The 19,766-nt window shown below is 39.6% G+C and overlaps 1 protein-coding gene across 3 annotated transcripts; it reads right to left on the reverse strand.

The window, feature by feature from the left end:
• Positions 1 to 1,184: 1,184 nt before the first annotated feature.
• Positions 1,185 to 19,274, reverse strand: ugt8 (UDP glycosyltransferase 8). 3 transcript variants are annotated; one of them, XM_029437403.1, is made up of 6 exons: positions 19,061 to 19,274; positions 13,882 to 14,708; positions 9,669 to 9,811; positions 6,120 to 6,196; positions 4,780 to 4,999; positions 4,131 to 4,512 (listed from the first exon to the last, which is right to left on the reverse strand). In XM_029437403.1, exons 2-6 carry the CDS (start codon positions 14,704 to 14,706, stop codon positions 4,131 to 4,133), a joined length of 1,647 nt encoding a protein of 548 aa, XP_029293263.1. In that variant the 5' UTR covers positions 14,707 to 14,708; positions 19,061 to 19,274. The 3 variants fall into 3 exon arrangements, with proteins under 3 accessions (XP_029293280.1, XP_029293263.1, XP_029293272.1); XM_029437412.1 differs by lacking the exon at positions 19,061 to 19,274 and adding an exon at positions 15,719 to 15,803; XM_029437420.1 differs by lacking the exon at positions 19,061 to 19,274 and having other exon boundaries at positions 1,185 to 4,512; positions 13,882 to 14,706.
• Between the last annotated feature and the right edge of the window lie 492 nt (positions 19,275 to 19,766).

The raw sequence follows: 19,766 nt of genomic DNA on the forward strand, positions 1-19,766 counted from the left end.
TGACAGAGGTGAATAAACACTGAAGGACGGCCATCGCTCATTTACGCTTATACAAGCTCAGTCAACAATTTCAAAACTGCCACACACCCTTAGGCCTCATGCTCACACACACAACCACACACAAGCTTGGTCCATGCACAAGCTCAATCCACAACGTGGTGAAGTGCACACATGCAATAACCCCTAAATCCTTTCAGCCTAACTCTCACATGAAAGACCGTGGATGTCAGTGTGCAGAAGATTAGGGCACACCTTGTTGTCAAACTATTGACAAATCCATCACTTAAATCTTGTGCAAAGAGGCAGGACTCTTACTCCATGCAATAAACCCACTTAGTCCAACACAAAGTGGTTAATTGCTCCTGATGATTGTCCGCTGAGGTGGATTGGAAAGGTAGATAATAGGCACTTACAAGGTCTGAGGAGGGAGAGATGGCTGAGAATGAATGGAGGATGTCATGAATGATACCCGCTGTGCTTTCTGTGGTATCAGATTCCTCATCAGCAGAGGCCTGCCCTCAATTTCTTCCCCCCTTCCCGTCTCAGTTAACAGAACAGTTCCCGATTTGGCCACCAGCGACAACAAAAGAAAACAACTTCAGGAACGTAAATTAAACATACCTGCAGATGCTTTTGACTGTGTGTGTTTGTGTGTGTGAGGACAGCGGGCCCCTGCAGGCGGTGTGAATAATTAACAGGGCCAGCGAGCGAGGCAGGGTACCAGGCTGGGTGTTTTGTTACCCCCCGCCTCACTCAGCACGAGCATAAAGCATTAGATAACCCTATCTATCCACCAGGCTTGTGTGCATACGTCTGTGCAGTTGGCTACTTTAGATGATTCTACCATTTGATACCTACAAAACCTCTTTGCTGCCTGGTAACAATTCCCGACAGAAAGCCTATACATCCCCTATCAACTGCTGTTATCAACGTCTGCTTAGTCAGGTCTCAAAAGCATGTCCTGTATGCGCTTGTCGGTTAAATATTGTTTTACAGTAGCACTGATAACTAGCAACAACCAAGTATCAAATAGGAGAAGAAACATATTGATGTGACAAACTTTAGTAATTACAGTACAACTTTTTCATTCACTGTTTCCTCTGTCTTCTTTAAATTTATATTTCAGAATTAAAGACAATCAAAAACACCACGGCCACTTTGTAAGGAAAGAAGTTTCAATCATCTCTGCAAACAAAACATGTCATTTTTATTCAGCATTAGTATTTTGTTTACATTGTTCTATTTACAACATGGACACACATGACAGGGAAATTGAGCACTTTAAAAAAAAAAAAAAAAGCGAATGAGTGGAGACATCTCATATTTAAGGGGGGAGAAGGAAGACAATAACACAATGACAGCAGAATACACCAGGAAATCAAAAAGTAAGACCAAATGGAACACACAAGTGCACTATTGAAGAAGGAAAAAAGAAAGATATTCAAGCTAATGAAATGCAAATGTCACAAGACAGAGACAAGTCAGACTGCAGAGTAAGTACAGAAACATAAAGGACTAGTAAATAATGGGAATGTGTGGACCTTTAACAAGAACATTTATACTGTATATAATAATAATAATAATAATAATAATAATAATAATAATAATAATAATAATAATAATAATAATAATAATAATAATAATAATAATAATAATAATAATAATTTAAAATAAAGTTTTCTCTCCAGACCCTGTTCATAGCTTGTGTAGCACCTGCAGGCCCACCTACCAAACCCAACAGCTGAACTTGTTGTCGATGAAGATGAGAATGATGATGATTCAAGTATAAGAGTCTGTTTTCAGCAGGGCCGGGTTGGGCTGTGCAAGTGTCATAGTAGCTCACAGAGAAAAGGAAAATCAAGAAGCTTTTCTCATTTATGGTACAGGGTTTGTGAACATACATGTTGGTTGGATGTTAAGTCCTCAACAATTGTTGACAGGTTAAGTGATAGATTTTCCTTTGTTTCCTTTAAACGCATTGCTGTATTGTCCATGCTTTAGTAAGTTGGTAAACAATCTCTTTGCTAGAATTTTTGGTTGCATTTTGAAATGAAACTAAATCAAAATACATAACGTGTGACCTGGTGGTTTGTTGAACCGTCCGTCCAACTGCAAGTCTCATGTTCATGAGATGTTTATGTCATGTCCAGGAGCACAGGCCCTTCTGAAATGTCCATTAGCAAGATACCGAATCCCCACAAACTCCAAAGATACTCTTCCAGCTCGCCCTCTACTTTGATCTCCTCGATGGAGGTTCAAGAAAAGAAATTTCGCTGCGGGGATGAGTGTCACTTTGACACGGTACTATTCATTGTAGAAGTAGTAAGGTTCACCTTTGTTGTCGGAACTAAGTCACTCTTTCACCCTCATTACACCTTTCCTCCATCTGCATTAAGAGTAAATTGACACAGTGGCCAAGAAACAAGAGTAAAATAAATTGGAGTGGATTGACACATAAGATGATAAATAAGCTACAGAAGTCAACTTCGCTCTTATTGAAAGAAAACATTGAATCAAACATTGAAAACAGAATCCATTGCATGGGCATACACAGTACTCAGTATGATGACTTCAGAGAACGGCAGAGAAGCCAATAGTTGTTTTAACATCTCTCAGTGGGCAAAAACATACTTCATGTGCCTTGTTTCATCCATATCGTCAGTCTAAAGCTGTACAGTGATCTAAAACACAAGCATTGAAACAGCAACACGCACACATGTATTCAAGCATTCTGCATACACAAATATTTGCATTATAAAAGGCCACATACAGAATGTTAATCATTCAGACTCAAAGTTAGTATAATTACATAAGTCTACCTAGTTTATACCTCAACAGCTATATCTAACAGACTATATTTTGCTGAAGAGAAGCATTGGATGGATTTCTACCTGAACTGTGTAATTTATAACTAGCTTTTGCAACATGTTAGAAATGATCCTTCAAATGAATCATATAGGAACGATGTACAAAGTAGCGCTAAAAATAGCAATCGAGTGATGAATCCTTACTAATTAATAAATAGATGAGGGATGCAGAATTAAGATATGGGACTGACGGAGCAAGTAGTCATAAATCAATAATGCTCTGACTCATCCCTGATCACCTGACTGGATGTGCAGTATGTGCCTATCCACAGTATCCTTGGTAGTCATCGTTATTATGCGTTTTGATGGTAACATGATCACCCTTTGCACACTGATAAGCCAAACAAGAGTCCAGGTATGTTATTCTCTACCAGAACAAATATAGTGCAGTCACAGGCCCTACCATGTGAAATGGGAAAAATTGAACATGATTAGTTTGAAAACAAGACCACCACGAATACTGTGGATAATGCAACTGGAGAAAGCACAGACAAGTGCAGAATTATAATCACCGCGGCTGTCTGTCTGTGTTATGTTTGTTTCACCTATATGACGCACACAATGTTGTGTCAGTGTTAGCTTAGAGGAAGTGTACATCTACCATAATGCTATCACACATGATACATGAAATAAATTAAAAATAAGATAAGGTTAAAATGGTCATCATTAAAATGCATTTGTACAGAAATAAATAGATTTGTCCTCCATTTACAATATACCAGACACAAGCAGTTTGCAGTTAAAAACATTAAATCCTAACTATTTGAAAAGTTATCCGTTTATTTTCTTGCTTTGTTCCGAGGATGAGGGGTTGGCGCTCAGGATTTCCCCTCTTCATCATCCTTTCATTGGTAAAGAAGGCAGGAAGACAACAGAGATCATGCAGGAGAGATGACGCACATGAAGAAACAATTTGCTCCCAATGTGTCTTTCCTGTGTTTCATCCTCAATGACTTTCCAATTTGTTGTTGTATTGCTGTAGCTGCTTTTGTTAAGAGTTTTCTTTAAATTCGCCTCAATACACACATACACATACACTCACACACACACACAAACACAGATTTTGAGCACCCGATGCCTTGTTCTGTCCCCACACGAAGCATTGTGTATCCTCCTACAGCCTCTTGCTCGCTCTGAGTAGCAGTTGCCTCTTGACACAGACCTAACCGCTTTCTCTCAAAGCTTTTATAAAACCACTTAACAAAACCTAGAGCGGAGTCCTTGGGGCAACTTCTTCCTCGTCCCTCTTGGCTATTTAAAACATTAGTTAATCTTCTTCTCGTTTTTCAAAGAGCCATTGCGTTTGTGTTTCCCATTGGCTATGCTCTCGCTATGACAATGTCCATTGGCCATGTTACCATCATCCATGGTGACGCTACCTCCACTGCTCTGGTCACCGGCCTTCCCCCTCAGCACTCGTACCAACCGTCGCAGAGCAAAGACGGTCAGAGCCAAGGCAGCCACTACAGTGAAAATCACATCCAGCAGGAAGTACTGGTAGGGGGACACTTCGTACACGGCGGAGCGCAGGTGGTCGGCACCGTGGTGACGTAGGATGTAGCTGATCCAGTAGACGGCCCTGGTCACAGGGTGGCCTGGCTGGTCTTTGTGAATGTTGGAAAGAGTGTGTGCTTGCTGGCGGTACCTAGGTAGGGAGAGACGGAGGTTGAAACAAGGATGTAAAGAGACAAGGAGACAATCTTTCTGGGCAATTATTCAGCCCACTAGAGGACACAAACTCATGAGAGCACGACCATATGAAGGAGAGATAAAGATGGGGAACATTGTATGTGTGCCATGAGGTCACAGAGAGGGGATTCCATATATGGTCACCAGATGGCACTGATGAACAATAACACTAATATACAAAGGATTTAAGTGGGACTGTGTATACAAGGCTTGGAAATCTAACCTGGTGTCTTTGATGACGCTGGTCAGGGCTGTGTATAGGTCCTCCTCTGTCATGTACTTCCAGTGTAGCATGATACCCATACCTTTGGCTGCCACACGAGTCATAGTGTCATAGTGGTCTCCGAAGAGGGGCACACCTACCACCGGCACCCCGTGATACATGGCCTCGTAGATGCTGTTGAGGCCACCATGGCTCAGGAAGGCCCTTGTGTTGGCGTGGCCTAGACGACAGGAGGGATGAGAGATGTTCATTTGCACGTTAGGTGTTATGTTCATTTGTCATTTTTGACAGGGTGCTTAGTTTGCTAGATTATTTGAAGTTTATAGAGTAGAGCCCACAACCTTCTGCACACTCAGCAGTATTTTACTGTTGCTCCCCACTTCATGAAGGTGGGGGGAGAATGTTTCACAGTTGGGGGAAGACAGACAATCTGTGTGTGTACACGTGTATCATTCCAACAGTATAATTAACAAAATACCTCAGTCAGTGTTTTCATGAAGGGAACAGGTAAATGTAAATGCTTTACGTTCTTTTCAGCAATAAAAAAAAAGGTGTAATTCACCTCAAACATAAACCAATTTCAAAAAATGATCTTAGCCTGGGCCTGATATATCCACCTGCATAGTATCGGTATGATTTACTGAAGTTTGAAAGTTTGGTTTTGGGCGCTCAAGAGGCCAAAGAATTTAATCTCAAGAGCAACATTCCTGTCCAAAGAAAACGACATAGTTAGTTACAAAAACTCCAACTGTCTTTATCTATTGAGATGAAATAAACCGTTTATAATTACAGTCTGAGGACAGGCTTCAGTTAGAACTAGCCGACAAATGTTAATATATTTGGAAGGAGATGGCGATGCTGTATTTTTCAAATTGAATAAAAATCGATTGGTCAATTTGACATCAACATCTAATGCCAAATAAATCCACTTTGGTGCAAAGGTGTATAAGGAAGGATACGCTTTATTGTTTTGTGGTGAACTGTCCCTTTAAAATACCTCTTACTGCCCTAACAAAGCCAGACAGGCATAACATCTCAGTAATTGCAGGCTTGGCTAACCTCGGTTCTATTACACCAATTCAGAATACAATGCTGGCTCTCAATATCTGAATGTTGCACATTCTTGACTGGCACAAACATTGAAACCCACGCACGAAAAACCTAGTCCGCCAGACAATCAGTTACAACATCTCATATAAAAACAACACGCTACTGTTTGTGTTAAAACATGCCTTGAACCAGACGATTACATTTACGTTTTTATGCAATACAATGATAAGACAACTAGTAGGTGGAGTGCACATTACAGTATGTGGCGTTTGTCCTCAAAATGTACTCACCTAATAAATCATTCTGAGGCATCCAATCAACAAGCTTGGTGTTGTTGCCAAGGTTACTGGGTGGAACTCCAGAGAATCTAAGGAAGAATGGAAATAATGATTAGATAGTTTAGCTCACCTTTTAGTAGATTATGATGTCATCATAGTGTGTGAACACCAATTAACATCCCTATATGGATGTTCACACAGTATTTACCAGCCTCGACAGCATGTGGCTAATACATACTGTGTGGTATCGTTTTCACCTTGAGAGTCATCATCCTGGAGACACCTACTGTAGCGGGAACTACCACATATGCAGTTTGAAATACTTTGCCAGGTGTTTATGTGCTTATATGTCTGTCTGTCTGCGGATAGATTTTGTCAACACAATAGTGTCAAAATTGTGCAACTTTTCATTTGTGTAGTTGAGTTAATTGCCAAATGGCCAAAAAAGGGTGCACCGCCCTTTAAATGAAGACGTGTCTATGCGTGTCAGTAAGTGTCTGAACTGCGACTTTCTTCCAAAGCGTTCATTAAACCGGGGGCATACACATTTAATGGGGCTTTGACTTTATTGAGGCCATAGCATTATTATGGGAGCTTTTGTAAGTCATGATGCGTAGACTGTAGCGTTGCTACCATAAACGCGTGCGTAATGCTTAGAAACCCAAGAAGAAGCGGCACGAGCACATCCCGAACACGCACTGCACAAGTTCCTTTAAATTTGCTTTTCTGTGATCAGTTTACTACTAACCAAGCTAGCCATTATACCATCTGTCTGAGGCTAATGTGTTAATACAATATTCTAAATACTAGGCTAACTTTTGTATTCCACTCTTTATACTTTTACTCTTGTGGACCCTTGCATTTCTACTACTGTAGATAAATACTCTTGTTTTACTTGTTATAGGTACTTAATTTGACTTTTTTGCATGAGGGACATGCATTGTAAGGGCAGAGGATTATAAGCATGTATAGTGAGTAAAATATACTATATTACAGAAGGCTAATTAAATTAATTGAGTCTTACATTTGCATGAGGCAGAAAGTGAACAAAGGGGAATTCAATGGTGATTCCTTTTACCCTAAACAAAAAGCAAAAAGCATAAGGGCTTTGCTTGTTCACCCACATTTAGGTTTCATCCCTTTGTCTTCTATGGGTGGTGGTGAATGTGTACAGCATTGTGTGTCTGTTTTTGTGTGTGCGGAAGCATTTTACAACAAATGCAACAATACATATGCATGCCACATTACGACCCCATCAGGACATCTCTGTCTCCTTCCCTCCCGAACCCAAAGTCTTTCATCTCTCTTTCTCTCTTCAACAAAGCACCAATTCACTGTACTGCCAATCAAAGCCTACATTCATGCAGCCAATTATCAATGACACGATTCATTTGGCTTGATCCCTGTCCCTCTCATCAGCCCTCTTCCCTTTTCCATTAGTTTGGAAGGACTGAAAGCCAGATTACCATTCAATATCACATGCAAAGTCTTTGGGTTTACAAGAGGCTCCTGCCTGTAGCTACAAATTTCATATCATTGTGGTCAGACGCTTACATTTGGAGCATCATTGTCTGTCACTGTAAAAGGTCAGTGCTTGAGATTTGTCTTTGTCATTTTCTACACTAAAATGACAAATGATCAAATATTATTCCATACACATGTTGTATGCCAAGGCAAATCCAGCGCCCCTCATTACAACACACAGTATCCAGCCTTTAACCACAAACCTGGCAAGCTTTCTGACAACCACAATCGGATCCTCTTTGATCACAACAGGAACTCTGCCCACCTCCAGCCACCTCATGCATTGAGTTCTCCAGCCACATTATGAGGAAGATAAGCAGTCGCACAACTTGAAAACAAAGAAAGCTTAAACTAACTACAGCAAAACTGGAATTGAATTCTATGAGCCAAATAAAAATAAAAACAACATTTCAAAACGGTAGTTATCTGTGCTCTCAGTTGTGACATCATTGTAAATTGTTTGTTCCTACAAGTGAAGACCTTCACCAACCTCTGCAGACAGGCTTAACATGTTCAAACATTAACCCAGCTCCACCAAAAACATAGAACTAGGATCAAGGCTTTGTTCCTGCTAGTTGGAAATCCTAGAATAGATTGATCTATATAAACAGGATTATGGAAACTCAAGCTAGTCAGTTTTTCTATGTCTAATTAACTTTTCTTTATCCATCTATGGAATCAACATGACACAAAAGCAATGTGTGTGAATGTGGTCAATGAATCACCAACTCCTAAATATACTGAGATAAGAGTTAAGGATTAACAGGTTCATGGATGGAATTTTAAAGCAGTGTTTGTCTTCTCCTCCATCACCCCCACTTGACAACCTCTTATTTTTTTGTGTTTTCCTGCTCAGGTCAGTCAGTAGATCATAGCTATACTCTGTGTAAATTATTACAAAAGATTAGATTTAAATCAAATCCATCTCTCTAACTGGGCCAGCAGAAACATTTAAAATAAGGGGCTTAGGAGGGAGAGTGGTCGTCTCGTAAATCGGAAGGTTCCTGGTTGGATTGGAGTGTCGAAGTGTCGTTAAGCAAGACACTGAACCCCTAACCGCTCATGATGAGTGCAAAGTTGGATCCTTGCATGGCAGCCTCTGCCATCAGAGTATGAATGGGTAAATGTAGACCACCACACCAAGAACAGACTCTTCCATCACTGTTGTGCAATTATCACTGCCATGTGCAATACTCACTTTTACAACTTTGTATCAACGACTCTGTACTTATACTACTTTTACTGTATTGTATTCTATTTAATTATTGTGTACTCGCCACTTTACTTTCTTGTTATTTTGCTATAACAAGGATACATTTCCCCATTGTGGGACTAATAATATATAGACTAGAAAAACACAACATAAATGCTGTGCATTTTAGATAACTCGGAAGGACCTCTTGTCATTAATTCATGCTGAACACATAAACATTTACATTCATGGTGTATGACACTGTGACGGACACATGCATGCACAGATAATGCAACAGTTTTAGTTTCCCCATCACAGACATATTTCGCCTGTCCCGTGGCCAATGACCCACAATGTTGTTGTCAGACCACTGTAGCTAACAGTATCACCTACCACTTAGCATGTAGGTATGTTTAACTAAGCAAATACAAAAGGTCTTTCCACCATTAACATGTGAAGGACTAGAGAACAGAGTTTCTTAGGGAACAGGATCCACTAATCAATGTTGTTTGATCAAGTGGACGACCTCAGATAAGACCACTGAAGCAAATGTGAGGCGGGGATATGAACTTTGGGCTAAAGACAAAGACAAATTGAAGAATAAACTGAATATTAAAACTTATCACACAAGTTGACATTCTGAAGACAATAAAAAATATATATATTGTGCATAATATCATCATGACGGTTCATATAAACATTTGATATGATATAAATATATTAAACTTAGCCCCATGAGTGCTGAGTGGAGGAAATACAGTGACTTGAAGCTCACTAGGAAGTCCTGTTCACATCTGTCACAGTAACAGCAGCGTCCAGTATGAGAGAGAAAACAGGTACTTTACCTCCAGACGACACGCTGGGGCAGCCTGGCGAGGGCTCCTGCAAGTTTGTGAGCAATGTCATGGGAAAGGTACTTGACCCCAGCTCCAAACGACACAACCACAAAGCCATGCTCCGCTGTGTCATTCACCCAGGCCTCAAAATCCTGTGGGAATGTGAGAGAAAGACAATGAGAGCTAAAATAATTATTTTTGTAGAGTTTCTTAACCTCACCAGTCCTTTGTTTAATGTAGTAGATTTATACATGTGTATTTTGCAAGCATTCAAATGACCAAAATTGGAGATATAATGTGATCATTGAAATTTAACAGCTGAGCTCAATTTTAGAAGATAAATAGCTTACATCAATAAAACAGACCATTCACATACACTTTGAACACTGTGGTCGTTTTAATCACTTTAAAAACGATGTTTGTTTCACACTCATGTTCCGAATGATTTATACCTTTAGAGATAAAAGAAGACAATGTCATAAACCTCAGTCAACTTTGCAGAATAACTATCAGTGAGAGTATATAATACACTAATTCATTTTTATTATGGTATAATTTGATAAGCAACAGGCAGATATGATGTTATCATATTGCAGCTGATACAGCTTCTATAAATATCTCCTTTTTATTTTCTTGGTGCAAAAACAAAACAGCAGTGACTTTACAGGGACATCACCGATAAACGGGGGCGAAAAAAAGGGACAAAATAAGACAAAGAAAACAAAAGGACACACACACACACATATATATATATATATATATATATATATATATATATATATATATATATATATATATATGTATATATATATATATATATATATATATATATATATATATATATATATATATATATATATATATACATATATATATATATATATATATATATATATACATATATATATATATATATATTGCAGAGGAGGTCGTAGAAATGTTGTAATATGGCAAAAGCCTATATCTAAAGAAATGACAACAAGTATTTGTAAGTGATACAGTATTTTCACTCACCACTCAATGAGTACTGCACTACACCGCATCAGCATTTCAACTTCAACGCAGTAGTCTCATAAGAAAAAAAGTAAATCCACACTGACACCATTTTTATTTACTTTCATTCAAATCCAGGAATGTTAAATATGTTTAACATAAGAAATGTCGGCAGCAGAAGTTTATCAAGCAAGACACAGGAAGTGTAATGCATGGAGCTGTTAAATGCATCAAATTAATGCCTCAGAACTGCAACTATGGATGTGCTGAGCTTGCATTTGCAATAAGGTGCCCAGTGTTGCATTAAAACTTCATCATTTCATATTACGACATTAATGAACAATGTTGATAGTCCACAAAGTGACTGATCTTAATGCAACATTCTCATTTTCCTATTGATTTTACATCTAGATGGCCTTATTTCATCATACAGTGTGTGCAAGGCTCTAGAATTTCCTGTTTTTGACACATACTGTCAATTGTCCTTTCAATCGGATCCACAATAGACAAGAAAACTGAAAACACTACACTACTAATAAATGTGACATTTTGATCTCATCTGAATTGCTGCTTGTTGTAACTTCCTTCAAAATATACCAATAAACAAATTGGCAAGTAGCATATTTCCGCAAGATCTCACAATTTTTCTCTAGGCACTCATTTGTAGAACATGAAAACTGCATTACCTTGATGAATCATTGATATAAAATTGTAAACCAAACAAATGCTGATCTATTATGGAGCTGACAATACAATGTACTTCATTGCATCAGTAGGGAAACTTGTTAAGAACAGGCAGTACTCCTGACTAACAATCATTTACAAAATATCATACAACTACACAAAAGTCATTAGCCATCAGATACAAAGCAAATATCGTAAATATTGACAACAAATACCACTCTAAAACATTCTCTTCTGATCCATACATTCACAACTCGCTTATATCCTGAAAGGGTCAGTTCCCTAAATCCCAACAAACTATATTTTTCTCTTGCACTCTTGGTGGTATCTATCCACGCTGACAGTTTCCATTTAATGTGCCAAGTTTTGAGATATCTGAGGTTTCTGCTGCCAAACTCAATGGAGTGAAGGTGAAATGGATTTCTCTTGTGATACTCAAAGAAAATTCAACAGCAGCATGTCTCTCTGGAAACAACATGTCACTGACAACTATTTTGCTTTACAACTATTTTCTGCTAAAGAAAATAGCCACACATGTTACAGTTGATAGGTAGAAGTGGAGGTATGAACTCAAGAGCACTCACCAAGTTAACATTAAATTACACTATGTCGACGGAGCTTTTAGACACATCTAATATTTAGATGTCAGATATATCAGAGCTCCCAGTCTGGATTACAACTTGGAATTTGAAACTGAACAAAGCTGGTTAATACGGTAACATCTCTATGAGGTAAACACAGATATTCTCATTACTTTTTCCGTAAAGAAAGACGTAAAGTTTTACATCCAACAACTATCCTACCTAAATCTATTGGTACACTGTGGCTTTGGTCTGAGCCACTGAAAACGAGAGACATGACATGCCTTTGGAAAGAATAAGAAAATAATATTCTCCTTCTCCTTGGGCCCCGTTCCTGTTCTTGGTTTTACTCAAAAGGAGTAATCCACATAACCTAACCAGCTTCTGGTAAGGTCAGGGAGCAGCCATGTTGGAGTGATAGAAGTAAGTGTAGGACAAGCAGAGGGAGGGAGGCTCACGGTCCAGCTGCGGCAGCTAAGGCTGGCCCTGGCACGGAGCAACATCAGGGCACACTGGACTCTGTGTCCCAGCAGTGCAGCCCTACTGTCCCTACAACGCAGCCTTAGTGACCCCATAAAAGAGTCTCAGTGTCCCCAAAGCTCTGCCCAGAACAATGGCCTCGTTCTCCCTCCACTTCCATTATAACTCCCTACACACAACACGGCACAATGCTCCCTATTGGCTCGAGTGGCATTCCAAAACCCCCCGCAGTAGATACCAACGGACCCCGCCCTCGGCATCCGAACGCTGGACTAACCCCCCATCACCACCCGCCTCTGCTCTCCAAGACTCCCCTCGCTCTCTGCTCAAAATCTACCGCGTCCATGCAATGCAAACCAATCCTCAAGCCAGCAAAGTCTATAAAGGATGGCTTTGTAGCAGGATTGATAAGAGTTACCAATGATAGGGGACACAATAGGGACAAGCAAGAGTAGACACAAAAGAATAATGAAACTCAGTCTGACAGAGGGGATAATACGAAGAGAAAATGTATGTGTACTTTCTGTATGTGAACTGACAATGAGAGTCATCATACACATTGCAGCTAAGTCTTTATGAGTGACAAAAGTGGTGGCTTGATTAGACCCATTAACGATATAAGAGATAAGAGATAAGAGCTAAAAATCGAGAGGAAATTGATCAACCAAAACTCATTCTGTTGCTTTTTTAATACATGTCTTGAAATCCTTTAGGGCACACACTGAGAACACACACATGCTGAAACGTCCAGGTGAGTGGACTGTTGCTAATGGTCTGATGAAAAGGAAAATGTGTAAATGCCTGGGCTATACTTACATGTAACACAAAATGGATACACTGCTCTCAAGTCAAAGTGAATCATAATATTATGGCTTTCCTTCCTGCCCATGAAACCATACATTTGCATAATGTCATAGGCAAACTCTGTTACCATGAATTAGCCATTGTTCTGCAGTACCTTTGGCACCAATGGCACAAAGCCTTCATGTTATGTTCCAGCATCCACAGTGGGCGCAAAAAGTCCTAAATATTGACATATGTGTGACTTTTTTATTTAAGCATGTGGATCAAGATCATCTCTTAATATAAATGAGTGAGGACATTGGTATCCGTAGTAGTGCTGGGCGATATGACAATATACAGTATACTAAATACTGTGAGATGATATATATTTGTCAAACATTACAGATTTTTCCATTTGGTTAATCATGCTCTAACTATCCCTTTACCTTCTCTCTGAGCGCACGAGGCCATTGTGGGAAGTGTTTCATATCAATGAGCAGGACTGATGAAGCACCTTGATGTGTCAGGTATTTCATTTTGCTGGATTAACCAAAAACAGACTTTGCGGTCTGGTTATTTTATCCTTATAGTTTCTCACTTGATTTGCGATTGATGATGTGATGAAAAATTCAATAAACCAAAAAGTGAAACACTGCATAAGCATTTGCTTGTCAGCGGCCTGTGTGTATGTCAGTACTGACCTGTGGTAGTGGGTTGGGGGGCTTGGTAAGGATGCCTCCTATGTACACCACATGTGGCAGGGTGGGCCTGGGGAACTCCAGAGCCATGTCAGTGCACAGCATCCACAGCCGGCTGCCCTGCACCAAGTCAGACATGGCCACTTGAGGCTTCACTCCGTGTTTCTTCATAATCCGGTCATACTTGGGTAATGCAATATAACGGACTCCAAAGCGCTGCACCAGGTAAACAGCTGTGTTGGCGATCCTCTGGACCAGAGACATGCGGTCTGTCAGCAATGAGTTGAATTCGGGAACATATGAAAGCGGGGCTGGGGCGCCCGCCTCCGCAGGGTACCACAGCCCTGTGCTGAACACGGCATATTTCACACCCAGGATATGAGCGATCACAAAACCACACATCTCATTAGGGTCCACCAGCAGCAGGTCAAACTTGGCCTCCTTCAGGCGGGTCATTACTTCAACACTGCCAACAACAGCATCACAGTTCTGGGAGTAGTGGTCAAGAATGTCAAACAGTTCAAGAAACGTCAGGCGGCCTGAGAAGATGTTGCTGACTTTAGACTGGAGGAAATTGTCAGCTGTCGTGCTGTTAAAGATCCCTGGGTAGCGCTGTAAGTGGTAGTAAGGGGAGGGGGGCACGCCACGACCTTCTGAAATTAGAAAATGAGTCTCATGGCCCTCCTGGTGTAGAGCCGTGGCCAGAGTCTTGAAGATGTAGAGGTGTGATTCAAACATGATGGGTGGGACCACGATCACTTTAGCGGCCCATGATGCACTGGGACTCCAAGGGAGGAGGCCAAGGAGGAGTGACAAAGGTAGTAGCATGGCTGAAATTATAAAGAAATCAACAATTTTAAGCCTGATATTTAAATAAAAACAGAGGACAGACATCACAAAGAAAGGTCATAATACTCAATGCTGCTCAGAAAGTATAGAAACATCCTGGATTATTATTGGGTTAGAGGAATTAATCATACATACATTATACATTTGATACTGAGAAATATTTGAACAGGCCAAATACCGTTTGTCTTACATCTTCAATGATGATCCTGACATAAACTCACAAGTCAGAAAGGTGTCTCACTCAGACTCAGAGAAGGTAAAGAATGAACGTTGAACGTTATTCTGGCCCACTATTCATTAGTAGCCCATGATGCAAGGCGGCAACTGTTTCACATTGGGAAAAGTCTTTAATTGTATGCATTAAACTTCTGGCCTGGAAATTACTGCAATATCGTCCTTATCTTCAATTGAGTTTCGGTTGTCATACAAATGAGAAGTGGTATTGAGATAATACACGTCTTAGTGTCGCAGTTTTTTCATCCTCAAGTGTACCTTTACTCATTAACCTTTGTCTTTCTTTCTCTTCATTTAAATTCCACCCCTTCATCCCTCCTTGCTTTGTGCACATCACTGAAATGGTGTGGGCAGCACCAACGTCATTCTAAACCTTCAGCCGCTCTATTCACAAACACAAACACAAAGAACCATTATCATACCACCCTGGCAAAGCCTCTGCCCTATATGCCTTCACTCTCCCTCTCACTTGGATTAATTATCAGCACTGGAAACCTTAGATTAATAATTTCTTGAACTATTTGCAAAATATGTGTTGCCTACCATCGCCTTTCAAAGCTCTCCTTTTGGACCACTAGAGATAGCAAACATCTATAAAATATGCTCTTCCAAATGATCCGATCATAACTTCAGAAAAAAGAATCGGATGAGCGATGGCATTTTGCACAATGGTTACACATTTGTTAGCATAGTATGTAATCAGCCTTAAAATGTCCTACACCTAGTTAAGCAAATACATAAATGGATCAGACTCCACCTGGGTGTTCCCTGTGTGAAGTTGAAATGTTCTTGTGTTTGCGTGGATTTCATTCCAGTCCAAAGATAGAAGATTAGAGGAATAGGAAAGTGTAAACTGCCTGAAGGTGTGGATGTCATTCTGTGTCCGTATGTGTCAAAGGCTAGCAACCTTTCCAGGGCGTACCCTGTCTGTGGTTCAGTGTGTTCTGTGATAGGCTGCAGCGCCCTGCGATCGTTCACAGTATAAGTGGTTATTTTCTCCTGTCAGCTCCACAAGATATGTCATTTTTAGCATCAGAGCAATATATGTTGATTTCATTTCTGTTGCGTCTAAATCTATATCAAATGGCACGGCCCATATTGTTTCTGCTGACCACCTCCTGATAGCATCTTAACAGGATTATAGAGTGTATCAGACACTTGTTTGTCACTAATATGAATTTTGTTTAGCATTGTCCTGAGGATATCGTTACAAACACTTCTCAGGCCAGACTGTTGACGGTAACTATAGAAACCAGCCACTGTCTACCCAGGACTGCGATGCGTCATGACTTAAATTACTAACAATGGAGTCTGGTTACCCTGCGCGCAGGGAGGGCTGAGGAAATTATCTGGATTAAGAGAATTAAAGAATACGAACTGACCGGGGGTGAAGACAAAGTGGACAGGAATAATTTACAAAAGTTAAAAAAGTAGAGAAAGATCTGTTAAAGTTTGTAATAAACGCTTTTTATGAAGGCATAATATGTTATGCTAAGCAGATAATAGCCGGGAGATATATGATATTGTGATACGAGATCTTTTTTAACAGCTACATTATTATTAAGTGAAACAAATGTCTGAACCTATTGCTGAGTGAAATCTACAATCAATCCCAGATGACATCAATGTGATTGTTTTATATGATTATGCAAACATGTGCCATGTTGTGATACAGGTCATTGATTTATTTGTACCATACTATCCTGCTTTAAATCAACAGTTCAAACTCAGACTCAAAAAGATTTTGTAAAAACTACATGACCGATGAGTTTATTGTGCAAAACAAACCACCACTTAGGCCTCAACAAAAAACGTATTGTAAATAATTAGAAACTCACACCATATATCTTCCATCATCTCAAATTAATTGCCTTGAATTGCTTTCAGTTGTGTGTTATTGAAAATCAAACCAATTACAGCTTTTACGGAAAGCTATTTTCATTTATTAAGAGTGGCACATGAAAGTAATTATACAGCAATTATTACACTCTAATACCATAATCTGGACTAACATTAAATTGATTTAGCACAGCGGGAGGAACAGTCTTGCTGCTCCCGCTGTGGGGGGTTCATTAGCTCAATGCACCCTGTTGAGAGGGGAGATATTACTTCTAACGACCGATATTAAGTCAAACACAAGTCAGTCCAAGCTATTTATGTTGCCTCATATCTTTAATTGAGTGTTAATAACTGATATCAGGTTTGTTTGCTGAAAGATAATCAAAATGTGGTCCCTTGAGGCCAATAGCAGGTTAGAACACATGGTTCACTTTACCTTTCAGGTCAGATTTGAGACAAATTCATTTGTAACCTGCCAAAAACGGAAAAAATATATTGAAATAAATAAATGTTTCATGCAATTTTTATCAGATCACAAGTCAGACAGTCAGATAATGAAATGTAAGATGCCAACATTGGCCTGGTGGCTTCATTCCAATATCAACAAAGCAACAAACATATCTGAGTGCATGCATGTGTGAAAAGGCACTTTAGCTCAAAGTCTACAGAAGGTTAATAATAGTGTGATATCTGTACAATAACAACTTTAGTCCTAATACATCTATATGAAAAGGTGAAGCCAGGAGCACTTATTAGATAAGTTAGGCCAAGGTCAAGAGCCTTTAGATCTTGAATTCTGGTGAAAACATGTGGGTGAAAAACACTTCATTGTCCCATGCCAACCCACATGAGAAGCTGTTTATAATGGCAACATGATCTCTCTGCATTCCTTTATTCATCACCATTCGAAAATGTACTCCTCATACATAAAGGCTATGGAAATATCACAGCCTACGTTACAGACATTCAGTATCTTAATAAACCTCATTCCTTCAAACTATCTCCTTCCTAATACCTGTCATTTTTCTATGCATGCCACTGCTGACTCTCCTTACTCTTTCTGCTTACTTTAATGTCATCCTACCTCCACCACAACCATTGGCAAACGAGAACAGGTCTGACAGGCTCTGTCTTACAACAAGTTAGCAGTTCAAAGCAGAGGGCTGAGACAAAGCAGCAAGGTTTCCAGTATCAATCAGCAGTATCTCATTCACATAAAGTACCTCAAATAAAGAAGCACTGATGAATGTAAAGACAAAACAATGATGTAAAGGTAAAAAGTAGTCAAATATCCTTATACGATATATTCAGCCCATAGTGGTAATTCATTGGATGATATTTATTAGGAAGATTGACAACCTTAATATATATATAAGTACAGCATCCTGTCTCAGTATAGATGGGTGTATATTGTTTGCCCTTATAATAAAAGGTATAGCTCTGGATAAAGGCACAATATGACACACAAAGTCTTCAAGCAGTAGTACAATTAATTTCTTGAGGATACAAATTAATCTTATTCAACATACAAGTTATTATGTTGTTAACATGTTTGGCAGCGACTTTATGTTTTTTTTTTATCAGGTGGTCGTTTTGGTTTGGCGTAACAAGCTGAACAGGCATAAGGTCAAGCAAAGGAGAAGCAATGTCATTAGGCCAAATAGGCTTTGGAGGTTTCATAGGACAGTTTAGGTTTGAGATCATAAAACATCAGTGTTTACTTTTCAGGAGTTCAATATGCCACGAAAATATCTCAGTGCATGTTTCATGGGTGAAAAGGTTTACTGGGATCCTGCAGTCTGATAACCCAGAGAGCAGGCATTTGAAAACACTTTTGAAATGACACTATCAAAGTAAAACTTTGGCCGTCAAAATAGATTTAAGACTACCATGGTGATGCTACAGGATATATAACATTTACAGAATCCATCCTCTGGTGTATATCATAGCAATTAAGTATTCGCCCACGGTGACATTTTTGTTAGGGAGAATTTGTAAAGGACTTGAACGCAACACAGCAACCTGGTTACACCTGTGTCTCAGGAGGTTTTGACTGTCGCACCTGCGCTTTCAGTAAAAGCAGCCAAACAACACGGTAGAGTTCACAGCTCTCAACTTCAACAATATAAAATTACTTCTTGTAATTATAAGCATGAACAAAAAAATAATTAAAAAGTTTAACCCTAACCCTTTCGTCGAGTAAACCAGGCTGAGTTAACGCTACACCTGTTGTGTCATAGCTCGCGTGTGCTGGCCTTACCTTGTGACTTGAATGTTGCTCGAGAGAGGTGGGGAAGTGAAACAGCAGTAGTTCTAATTTTCTTGAACGCAATTTAAAGTGTCGGGGGAGGTAAAACACATAAAAAAAAGTCGTGATGAAAACGGCAGTTAAGTATAATGGGTCCCCGTGTATCAAAGACGGGCAGAGGGAACATTAAACTCCCAGTCCCTCTCACAGGGGCGGGACTAGTGCTGTTGCGAGATGGAGAGAAAGGGAACGCCAGAGGGGAACACACTGGGGCTGGTTGAGTAACACACAATAAGGGTGGAGTGAGGAATATCGGCCCTTACAGGTTTTGCCTTCTTCACCTCTGTTACAAGTGACTTCGCTTGTGTTGATACTATCAGCAGTTCGGATGATGTGGGCTAATGCGGATTGATCAAGGGCCACCTTTTTTTCTCTGACTCACATTGTATTTGTTGGATTAAATAAAAGATTGATCATAAATGGTGATTCGATTATAGGATGTAAGATATTGCCTCTGAAGTAGAGGAAAACATTTGAATGCTTATCTGAACATTTATATGTTTATGTTGTATTGTTGTATTAGGAAGGCTGCATTATTAATACTCCATGTCATGGTATCACATTCTAATAAGGCACCTTTTATAAATGGTTTGTAAATTGTAGGGCTGCAACTAACTATTATTTTCATTATGGGTTAATCTGTGTATTTATATTTTGC

The sequence above is a fragment of the Cottoperca gobio genome, chromosome 1 (genome assembly GCF_900634415.1).
Source record: "Cottoperca gobio chromosome 1, fCotGob3.1, whole genome shotgun sequence".
Lineage (NCBI taxonomy): Eukaryota > Metazoa > Chordata > Actinopteri > Perciformes > Bovichtidae > Cottoperca > Cottoperca gobio.

Coding starts and splice junctions, on each gene's coding strand:
- ugt8 (XM_029437420.1), bottom strand. CDS start 14,706: ATGCTACTACCTTTGTCACTCCTCCTTGGCCTCCTCCCTTGGAGTCCC. Junction 9,812..13,881: donor CCCCCAACCCACTACCACAG/GTCAGTACTGAC, acceptor ACATTCCCACAG/GATTTTGAGGCCTGGGTGAA. Junction 5,000..6,119: donor GCCTCAGAATGATTTATTAG/GTGAGTACATTT, acceptor CCTGTCGTCTAG/GCCACGCCAACACAAGGGCC.